A 12,158-nucleotide genomic window follows, 5' to 3' on the forward strand; every position below is an offset into this window, starting at 1 on the left:
TTTTTTTTTAAAAATTGATATTTTTATCCGTTTTAACTTTGATATTGTTTGGGTTGTTTTGGGTTTTTTTTATGGTTTACTGTATATGACATCCAGGATAAGTCATCTAAAGAGACAGTAACTGGATCAATGTTTTCTTGAGGATAGAGCAGGAGAGGCTGGGGGTAATAGGGAGCTATTAACAAAGAATTCAAGAATGAAGAAAATGTTCTAAAACTGACTGTGGTGATTACTGAACTACTGGACTCTTCTAGATGTGACTGAACTACTAAAATTTTATGAGATATGTGAATTCTATGCCCAAAAAACTGTTGGGCGGAAAATAATGCACTGTGATGGAAAATATTTCATTCCTTAAAAAAAAAAATTCTGTGCCCAGTCTGACCCGACCACACCAGGGTGAAACACAAAGAGAGTATAACAAAGCAGCAAGGGGCACAAAGCAATGAAGACCAGGCTTGGCACTCATCAGATTTGATCAGAAAACTTATCTTAAGGGTCATCAGACAGATTTGGAACTATTTATAGCCCCCTACCCCTTTTAATCTTTTTTTCGCCCCATATCTATCTATATAAGATAGGCAATCCTGAGGAGAAAACAAAGGGACCCACGGTTGGGTGGCTGGGTGGCGGGGACGTGAGAGGGGAAGGTGGGGAAAGGGAGGGGGAAGCCAACAAATCCAGGGAGAAGGGAACAAGGAGGTTATAGATCACCTGGTGGGGTTTGATCACATGCAATGTAGCCAAGAGGAATTACTGAGCTGAATGAAGGTCCAACATGATATTGGGACAGGAGGAAAGTAAAAGGAAATAAAGGAAAGAACTAGGAGGCAAAAGATATTTTTAAAGGTATGAATTTAGGCATGCACATGTGATCTATCTATATAATAGGGATATAGACCTATGTACATATATTTATATGCTAAGTACCACGGTAGCAGATGAGCATTGGGTCTCTACTCAAGTACTCCCTCCATGCACAAGCACTTTGTTCTAACAACCTGGCATTCGCTAATGTGGTGAAGAAAGCTAATGGTGCCCTGTTATTAGAAGATACCGCCATCCGAGGTCTTAAAGGCTTGAAATTAAGTAAGTGAACATCTAGCAGGGAAGCAACAAAGCCCACATGGAAGAAGCACACCAACCCATGTGATCACAAGTTATCAACAGGATCAGTTGTCAGGCATCAGAAGACTCAAAACAACCAACCATATGATGAGAACGAGGGGAGTTGAAGCGGAGACCCAAAGCCCATCTGTAGACAACTGGACATCCCCTCACAGAAGGGTCACAGGAAGAGATGAGCCAGCTAGGGTACAGTATAGCACTAACAAAACACACAACATTCCTCTAGTTCAGTGGTTCTCAACCTCCCTAATGCCGTGACTCTTTAATACAGTTCCTCATGTTGTGCTGATCCAAGCATAAAATTATTTTTGTTGCTACTTCATAACTGTAATTTTGCTACCGTTATGAATTGGGCGACCCCTGTGAAAGGGTCGTTCAACCACCAAAAGGGTCAAGACCCACAGGTTGAGAACAGCTGCTCTAGTTCTTTAATACTCCCCCCATCCCCAACTCTCATAACCCCAGTTTTACCTTACAAACCTAGCTAGACCAGAGCACATACACTGGTACAGGTAAGAGCTCTCTCAACACTCAGAATCCAAAACAGATAAACCCCTCTGAATAATAAGGGGAGTAACAGCACCATGAGGGTAGGCAGAAGGAGAGAAAGGGGGAACCGATCTCAATGATAGATGCATAACCCCTGCCCTGAGGGAGGTTTAACAACATAAATGTGGGTAAAGGGAGACAGGAACAATGTAAGATATGAAAATAATAATTTATAATTTAGCAAGGGTTCATGAAGGTGGAAGGGGAGGAGAGGGGGAAAAAGAGAGAAGCTGTTACCAAGGGCTTCAGTAGGAAGAAAATGTTTTGAAAATAATGATGGCAACCTACATACAAATGTACTTGATACAATTGATGCATGGCTTGTTCTAAGAACTGTAAGGGGGGGGGAGAATTCTAAGATGTGGTTCCTACTAATATGAATTAACTAATTGAATCAGTCATTTAAAAAAAATTCTCTTCTTCCTGTTATTGGTAGTTCTAAACATTAAGATTCCCCCACACACACAAACAAAAATATACACAATTACCTAAGTCTATCACTGTGAATGGAAAAATAGAAAACTGAAATCAGTTATTGGCAACTTTTCCATTTTCATTTGTGCTGTGTCTTTACTATAAATGAAGGGACATAAAGAATTAATGTAAGTCAAGATGTCTGAGTGAGCAGCTTTCAGCAGTTCAATTTTATAACCTTTATAATTATAAATAAACGTGTTTCATTTCTCTAGAGAGTGCAGCATTTGGATCTTTTTAAAACAAGTAAATTTTACGATCCCCTAATAAAATGTAAAAAAAAAATGTACATATGTGCTTGACACAATGGATTTATGTATGGATTGTGATAAGAATTGTACGAGCCCCCAATAAAATGATTTAAATTTAAAAAAAAAAAACAAGTAAATTTGTAATTGCCAACACAACTAAATAGTGTAGCACCCCCCCCATCTTTTTTTTTTAATCATTTTATTAGGGACTCATACAACTCTTATCATAATCCATACACACATCAATTGTGTACAGCGCATTTGTACATTCATTGCCCTCATCATTCTCAAGACATTTCCTCTCCACTTAAACCCCCAGCATTAGGTCCTCATTTTTCCCCTCCCTCCCTCATAAGCCCTTGATAATTTATAAATTGTTATTTTGTCATATCTTGTGCATTTTTAGCACAGTAGATTATATCCATTCATTATACTTTTTCTAAGGTTTCCTACATGCAAGTGTGTATTTGTGATATTGCCTGTCTTCTGTGCCATTCTTATAAGATTGCTATTAAAACTGTATTAAACTATGAAAAAAGAAATGACATTATCAGATTGACAGTTAACACTAAATTGGGAGGAAATAAATGTAGTCAATATTTTAAGATACTGTATTCAAGGATAGAAAATGTGAAATAAAGATTTTATTTCCAATGAAAATGACCTTCAAAGCTAAAAAGTACATAAAATATAACAGACTGGGAAAATTATCTTTAGGAACATAACAAATAAGAGTATAGTACCTAAGAAGCTTTCATAACTTATCAACAAAAAGGCAAATAATCCAATCAAAAACTGGACAAAGTACACAAAAGCAGACACCTCACCAAAGGGGATATTCTAATAGCTAACAGACTCGTGGCAAGATGCTCAACACTCTATCAGAGAAATGCAAATCAAAACCACAACTTGAGACTTTATTCCCACTAATATGACTGAGAAGCCCTGGTGGCGCAGTGGCTAAGCACTCACCTGTAGACCTTACATTCAAACACAACAGCTGATCTACTGGAGAAGGCTGTGGCAGAATCACAGCCTGGAAAACATGGCAAAGCACTTCTACTGTCCTATAGAGTTGCACAGAGTGGTACTCCCTGGCAACAGATAAAAGATAGTTAAGACTGGGTGGCAGGAGTGACACACAGAAAATAACTAAGTATTGGAAGTGATATCAAGAAATTAGAGAACCTTCACCCACTGCTTTTAGGAATGCAAAATGGTACAGCTGTTGTAGAAAAGCCTGGCAGTTCCACAAAAACTAGAGAGAGAGTTGCCATTTACCCTGACAGATCCAGCAGAATAGACACAAGTTGACATGCTGACACCTATGCTGAGGACCAGTTAGACCTTTTCTGTTACAGGGTAGAGCCCTGGTGGCACAGTGTTTACAAGTTGGGCTGTTCACCGTAAAGTCAGCATTTGAACCACCACCCTCTCCTCAGGACAAAGACGTGGCCTTTCTGCTCCTGTCACACATTACAGTCACAGAAACCCAACTGGGGTGGTTCTACCGTCTTCTAAATCAGAATTGACTCAGTGGCAGTGAATTTGTTCTTTCAGTTTATGTTCAATAAAGAACTATTCAAAATAGCATAGTAAAAACCACCAAAATGTTCATCAATGGATGAATAGGCAAGTAAAATATAGGACATACATAACAAGGGAATACGACTTAGCGATATAGAGAAAGGTGTTCCTGAAACATCTTACAACCTGGTGTACAGTATGTTCCTTGAACATTACGTTCATCTCTCACACACGCACACACGTGGGCAAGCACAAAACCTACTGTATGTTATCACTTTTGTAAAACACGACCAGGTTAAAAAAAAAGAAACTGATGTTCCTTAGTGGTTACCTGGAATAGGTGGAGGGAGGGGGAAGCACTCTCTAGGTCTGTTATTTTTGATGATGAAAAGCTAACAATGAATGACAAAAGTAAACAAGGTCACTGAGTTACGCGGAAAAGAAAAGAGTCTTTAATTGCAATGGCATACGATAATTTTGCAACAATAACCAAAACACGTATGCTCACGGATATATGTACGCATATAGAAATGTGTGTATACAAGGAAGTTTCAAAGACAGTTGATTAAAACAATGGAATTAAAAGATAATACGGTTTTTCCATGAACTGTTTAAAGCTCCTTTCTATGTGAGAATATTTGAGGATAAGAAATAAATTGCCAAAGCCCATTAGTAGGCCACTGGAGATCCCCTTGCAGAGGGGTCTCGGGGAGGAGACGAGCCAGTCAGGGTGCGATGTAACAACGATGAGAAATACAACTTTCCTCTAGTTCCTAAATGTTTCCTCCCCGCTCCCACTACCATGACTCGAATTCGACCTTGCAAGTCTGGCTAGACCAGAGGATGTACACTGGTACAGATAGCAACTGAAAATACAGGGAATCCAGGGCAGATGAGCCCTACAGGACCCGTGGTGTGAGTGGCGAAACAGGGAGGGTAAAGGGAGAATGGGTAGGAAAGAGGGAACCGATTACAAGGAACTATATGTAACCTCCTCCCTGGGGGACAGACAACCGAAAAGTGGGTGAAGGGAGATGTCGGACAGGGCAAGATGTGACAAAATACCAATTTATAAGCTATCAAGGGCTCATGCGGGAGGGGGGAGCGGGGAGGGAGGGGAAAAATGAGGACCTAATGTCGGGGGTTTAAGTGGAGAGAAAATGTTTTGAGAATGATGTACAAATGCGCTTTACACAATTGATGTGTGTATGGATTGCGATAACAGTTGTATGAGCCCCTAATAAAATGTTTAAAAAAAAAAAAGAAAAGAAATAAATTGCTATTAGGATTCCAGTTCATAATACATTGGTTTGTTTCAAAATGAATTTAAACATGTCTGCAATCAGTTAATGGCTGCGGACAAGTTCTTAGTAATATATTTGTCTTGGTCTTTAAATTAGAGTCCCTTGGGGAATTAAAAAAAGGCCAATGAAGCAGTGTTTCCCACAGAAGGAGTGGATGCATAGAGATAATAACTGATGCAAGGATTTGTAGGGGATGCAGGCTGAGTAGGGGGTAGTTGGGGAGGGTGAGGAGATTTCAAGAGTAAACAGTGAAGGTGGGAAGGGGAGGGAGCACTAGAACTGAATATGATTACACAGTTCATTTTAAAGGTGAATTAAGTCAAGGGGGTGGAGGTAGGAAAACGTTCTGAAATTGACTGTGGTAATGATTATACAATTCTTGACATGACTGAATGATTGAATTTTATGACATGGATTACGTGCCAATAAAGCTGGAAAACTAAAACAAATTTTTCCAAGGGGGTTCTGTTGTGCTATTTATATTAAGGCAGAGGTATCAAGGTCAGAAGGTCATTGCAAGTGCTTCTGGAGACCCAAAGGGGTAATCTTGATATTTATATTTTTTCCCTCCCAAAGGCCACAAGATGGAAGCTTATTACGAAGTTTTAAGAACACTGAAAGCTGTATTGGTAAGAAAAAGGCCAGGAATGTTGTGTCAAAGAATACTTCTATCACAACAATGCACTTGCTTATTCTTCAAGGGTAGCAAAGGCTATCCTAAAGTCAATTGGGAAATCTTATCCCATCTCCCCTCAGCACTTGATCTTGCCCCTTCAGACTTTTTTACTCAAACAATATTGAAAGGAACACAAACTGAATCATCAAAGAGCAAATGATTCTCTGGGGAAGGGTAGGAGATACAAACACCACCGTCAAAAGTATATAGACCTAGCTGGAGGATATGCTGAAAGAACATTTGCTTCACACTCTGATATTTTTCTTAATAAACGTGTCTACATTTTAGCATTTTTATTATCGTATAGGGGTAGGTGTGGGTATACATACACAACTGACCTTCAAGCAACATAGGGTTTAAGACTGCCAACGCACCATAGTAAAATATCTGCAAAGAACTTTTGACTTCCCTAACTACTAATAGCCTACTGTGAACGAGAAGGAAGTCTTACTGATGACAGTCAACTGACATTATATGTCCCGTGTATTCGATACTGCACCTACATAATCGCTGCACTTTGAATGAGATAAAAAGGTCTTTCACTAAAGGTGCCAAGTTTTAGCACCTGCTGGCATAGTTGCAGAGTAATTCCCTTCCCCTTTGGTCCTTACATGGGATTCATTGATCTTGAATGATTCACTGATCATGGTGGAGGGCTGAAGCTGCAGTGTCTATCAATCAATTCAACTTTTTCTTGTCCTGACTTGTCTCTGCTTCTTGGGAGCACTTGCAGCACCATTAACAGCACTTTGCATTGGGTCCCCAGTGTAACAGGCATTACAGTTTTGTTTTGTTTTACAAAGCCTAGTATATTAGTGGATGTGCACAGGTGAAACCCTTGTAAATCAAGGGTTAACTGTAGAGTCATAATATATAATACCACACCTTAAGGGATAGAGCTATGGATACCTCTTAGGCAAAACAAATACCTTGAAAGATCAGTATTCTGAGTGTAAAGGCTCAGGACAAGTTTTGTGGGACAGTTCAGTCAATTAGCATGATATAGTTCCTAAAGTTATGTTCTGCATCCTATTTTGGAGACTGGTGTCTGAGTCGTAAAAGCTTGAGAATGACCATTTGAGACACAGACACTGCTAAGTGCTCATCTGAAGTAAAAGAAAGAAGCGCACCAAGGACTGAAAAAGAAACCGATCTACAGGACTGAACGTCTAAACTTGGAATTGGCAAACTTTTGTGATGAAAGGGCCCTCCAACAATTTAAAAATTATTTGAAAGCCATAAATATATTTTTACAAATAAAATCACCATTATATGAATAATATCCTTGAAAATTTTTTTCGGTTTTACTTCAGAGCCACATGTGGCTTGCAAGACACAGTGCCAACCAAGGCTTCATCTACCCTGAAACCACCTACTACAACCTACCATTCTAGTCAGAGCCACAATAAAACGGGCCCTGATAAAAATGGGGGGAAATGAAAAACAAATTTGCTAAAAAGACTTACTAGATTGACTGAAACTGAAGGGTTCCCTGGTACTGTTAACTAAGTTACTCTTTAAACCCTATACCAAAACTAGCCTGAGGTCACTGATTAGTTAAACCACAGAATGGCTCACAAAATAAAGGCCAGCAGCCATCAGTACTGCGTTACTTTTCGAAAAGTTTCTATATGAGACCAAATATTAACAATTACTTTTAAAACAAAGATGAGAAGTTAAGGAAGGAGGGAAAATAGATGAATGGAAATGGAACCTCCAGAACTGAAGAATATTTACACACTGAAGAATGTAACCACATCATGGAGCAGTATGTTTACAAACCAGAGTAAATCTTTGCCAAAAACACATATAAAAACTATTTTTTAAAAGGCATTATCTGTTATCAATTTACAAGACCTAATGAAATACTGGTTCCTATGAGCCTTGCCTCAAGATTCTACCATTCTGACCATATATAAAATGGACCCAAATTAAAAAAAAAAAATAGAACAGAAGTAAAATTCCTAAAACAAAAAGCCAGACCTAAAAAGTTTCCCCCAAATGGGAAACCCCTTGGGGGTGCTTAAAGTTTTTATTGTCAATGGGGGTGCCAAGTGATTTCTCCCCCACAGAAAAAGGGGCAGTTAGACATGAAGTTTGGGAACATACTGCCTAGAAGAAAGCTCAAGACTAAAGCCCTAAAATTTAGCTCTTTGAACTTAGAATGAGAACTATTACTCAAGGTCATTTTCTAGCCCACCGAACAAATCAAAGCAAAACCAACCCACTGCCATTGAGTCTGTTCCAATTCATAGTGACCACATATAGGGTTCTGAGGCTGTAAATCTTATCATGGGTGCTCTTAAACCATCTACTATTTGAGACCAAACTGTCAGCATTTACTTAAAAGGAAAGATGAAAAGGGAAGAGAAGCTAGATCCATGGAAAAAGAACAAAGGCTGGAAATAAGAATACTGAGAACAAGTACAGGTATCACGGAACAAATTGTTTAAAGATTGATAAATGGGAACCGAATTTGCTAAACTTTCACCTGAAATGCAATTAAAATATTTTATTTAACCATCGCCAGGTGGTTTTCAACCTGCTTTTTAAAAGTGGCCCAAAACAACTAAGTTGGAGGTCAAAGTATTTTAGTTATATACATCTACACTGCAGTGAATTGCCATAAAATGGATTCCACTCAGGAAATCCTGTATGGGTAAAGTAGAACTGCTCCCGCTTTCGGGGTGTGACCCTGCACAGGCAGATCACTAAGGTCTGTCCTCCAGTTCACAGCACTCAAACGCTTGACCATTTGCACTATCAAGTATTCTTCTCCGTAACAGTTAAGTGTCCTATGTCTTAGCATTGTTCCTTACACCTTACAAGCCTAATTCCAAATCCTACCTAAAGTTGAGAGTCAAAGTATCAAATTGTTTTTAATGCAAAAATCAATAGTCTAAGTTATGAACCATTTCCACTCATAAACAAAAGTTTCAAAATTTTTTGTCATCATTATGTTCTTGCTGTAATGCAGCGATGGAAATAAAAAATGATCAAAGCTATAGAACTTTAATATATGGAACTCTCATCAATCATAAAACATCAGAGACCTAAATTAGCACTTTAAATTTACATTCTATTACAATCTTAAGGAGCTCTGGTAATGTAATGGGTTACACTATCAGCTGCAAATGTTAATACTCAAAATAGATATAATTCTACATATTAAAGTCTTCTAAAAGTAACATGGTTTTCCTCTTGCTATTGTGAAGATTAAGACTGGACCAACTCGCAATTCAAGAGTGGAAACTAAGCGTGTACCATACATACTCGAGTATAAGCCGTTTCCCAGCACATTTTTAATGCAGTTTTTGTGGCAAAATTAGGTGCCTTGGGCAGAGGATATTTGGGTCAGCTTATACTCCAGTATATACGCTATGTGCTAAAAACTAATAAGAGTTTTGAAAATTGGCATCTTGTTGGGTCATTTTGGTTTTTTAGTATCATCTACATAATTAAACACAAATTAGTTATTTTGCATTTTTCCAAGCAAACTGTTAAGACTAACTCAGAGGGGTGAAAAAAACAACTGGCATTTAATGTTTTTTTTCCAAAGGATTCCATCTTAAGCATGCTATAGAAAAAACATCACAGTCGAGTTCTTAAGTGGGTACGACGAGTAGAGAGCACTTAGGTCCCACTCATCTATGTGACCATTAAATCAAGCATTAGGACATCGGTTTTCTCCTTTCTAAAATCAGAATGCTAAACTACCACCACAGTGAAGCCTCTGAGGACCAGAGAAATTATGCATCACTTAAAGCTTACAGACTCCCATTCGATCTCAGAAAGAATTCTGAAAATCGGTAAGAATTAGGAGAGCCAGAAGAGTCCTTTACACTGAACCCGAAGAAACTTCTCACTTTCCTGTCCCAAAAGAAAAGGCTGCACTGCAAGGCCTCTGCAAATTAGCCATTTGTAAAAACAACTCTTGCCACACACACGAGCACACAACAGTGGACATGACGTTCCTTTTGAAAATAGCCCTAACTTTTTAAGTTTCCAATTCAGAACATTTGGAAGCAAGTCTAATAAAATGTTGAGCATATGTTACAAGTTATCTATCCTAGAAAGTTTATGGGTCAGAATTGTAGCAGGATCTACCCCGTTTGCCAAGTGAATAAAATGAACTGACACTTAAAACATCCACAAATCTAAATATGACCAAAAGGCTGGTCCCAGGGCAATAAGATAAAATACCACCCCCAAAAGGAATGTGAAGCCATCAATGCCACAAGATCCTGGCAATAGAGTTCTTTTTATGTCCAGAAAGGTCCTGAGTAGGCATTACTTCTTCCTTTCTAAGGCTTTCACATTATGAAGCTCTGAAAGGTCCAAAACAAAAATGTAGATTTTTAAGTAAAATTAATCAACATACACAAAATATTGAAATGCATGCATCACTATGCCTATATACAGGATGTACACTTCATCTATGCTTTCAATGGCAGTGATTAAAATGAGGGACTGGAAGGTTGACACAGATGACTAATTCTTCCCAAATTGGTAGGACATAAGTTTATAACAGTGAATACATGTCTTCAACTCACATTGTTTCTCCCGTCTTGGCTACATGGCAAAGAAACTGATCCAGGACAGGACAAACTTCCTTTTTCCCTCTCTTCTCAAAATCTAGACGAGGAAAGAAAGATCACCAGTATTTCACAAAACCCATCTACCGTTCCCAATACCTGCAAAAAGCAAACTTTTTCTCCCAGTCCCTCTCCAAGTTAAGAAGTAATAAAATTACAACCAGCTTCTCCACCACCTCCACCCTTCCAAGCTTGGCTTCCAAAATGTCACCCTCTTCATTGGTATCAAGACGCCTCCAAAAGGGGGCACTCGCCCTCTTCAGCGACCAGCAGAGCTTCTCCGAAGTGTGGTCACCGGGAACGTCGGGATGCGTCTTCACTTGGGTCAAAACTCAAATCCTCGGGCACCAGCCCCGTAAACTGCTTCGTTAGGAAGGTAACTGGCCTAGCCAGTAACAAAGGCCGGCTGCTCCGCGAAGCCTCCCCCACTCCCCGCCCCCAACGATGCTGGATGTCAAAGTATTATTTCCCAAACCCTGAAATCACGATATTCCAAGTTTGGAATCACTGCTCGGAAGCCTGTTGCTTGCAAGGAGACCTCCTAGGAATCAGGACACGTGGAAAAATGCCTTGAGAAGCCCTGGAAAGCTTCCTAAGAGAAGTTAAAAGTTGCTTTACCAGCAGCACCCTCCAAAACACCCCCCACCAACCTGTACTTTTTCTCACCCCACGATGCCAGGCGTGCGGGAGCCGGGCGGGGAACCGAGCCGGCCAGGGAGGGGGCTGGGCCCACGGCCTGTCTCCGGAGGGCTGGGAGAGGGGCCGGGGCCCCTCCGAGAGCGTCCCCGACTCCCCTCCCCCAGTCCAGACGCCGGCGGCAGACACAAAGCCCAGAGCGGGGCGGGAGGGAGCTGCCCACAGGGCTCCCCGCCCCTGGGGAGGCGGAGGGGGGATGGGAACCGGAGAAGCGCCCACGGGCCCGCGCGCTCGCAACCACCCGCCCTGAAAGATAAGGACGGCCGGCCGCGGGGGTTGAGAAGGAAGAGAGAGGGGACCGCTACCCCCACCTTTCAGCGCCTCCTGCAGCCTCTCGACGTCCATGGTTTCCCGGAGTCCCTCGCAGCCTCCGCCTCCCACCGCGGGTCTCCCCGAGACCGGAGCGCCTCCCCCCACCCCCCCGACACCCGCCCCCTCCCTCGCACACACTCCGGCACGCAGGCGACCGGGGGGGGCACCGAAGGGAGCCGGGGGAAGCGAGCGAGAGAGCGAGACCGAGAGAGCGAGCACCTCCCCGAGCCACTACCACCAGCCCTCCAACATGGCGCCCGGCACGTCACCGCGCGCACGCTCCCCGCCGCCGTCCGGGCGCCCGCTGCGCGCTCTGCTCTGGGAGCGCAAGGGCGCGTGCGCGCGGAGGCGTGCCGCCGTGCGGTCACGGCGACCCTGGCCGGGGCCGCGCCGCTTCTACGCTTCTGCAAGGCGTTCCTCGGCGGGACCACGCGGTGCTGCAGAGCAAACGGGTAGGGAAGGGGTTTGAACCCAACTCCCTGGCTTTGACTCCCAGCCGTGGCCAAGCCGTGTGACCTTGAGCAGTTCACTGATCCTCTTGGAGCTTCATTTTCCCCATTCGTTTGACAAGACCACTGGCACCAACTGCCTACACAGCTGCTGTGAAAAGTGAGTGAGCGTGTGGACCCCCAATCTTCAGAATATG

General features: G+C 41.8%; 1 protein-coding gene across 1 annotated transcript in view; it reads right to left on the minus strand.

Annotated features, from left to right (window-relative positions):
• Window positions 1–11,612, minus strand: part of PPP4R2 (protein phosphatase 4 regulatory subunit 2) — a 60,430-nt gene extending 48,818 nt beyond the window's left edge. The window contains exons 1-2 of the mRNA XM_004702430.2: window positions 11,512–11,612; window positions 10,463–10,544 (exon numbers count right to left, since the gene is read on the minus strand). Of these exons, the coding sequence (XP_004702487.1) occupies window positions 10,463–10,544; window positions 11,512–11,545 (116 nt within the window). The 5' untranslated portion in view covers window positions 11,546–11,612. The remainder of the gene's footprint in view (window positions 1–10,462; window positions 10,545–11,511) is intronic.
• Between the last annotated feature and the right edge of the window lie 546 nt (window positions 11,613–12,158).

This window comes from Echinops telfairi, unplaced genomic scaffold, assembly GCF_000313985.2.
Source record: "Echinops telfairi isolate 266 unplaced genomic scaffold, ASM31398v2 ScPeMD7_31;HRSCAF=116, whole genome shotgun sequence".
Classification (NCBI taxonomy): domain Eukaryota; kingdom Metazoa; phylum Chordata; class Mammalia; order Afrosoricida; family Tenrecidae; genus Echinops; species Echinops telfairi.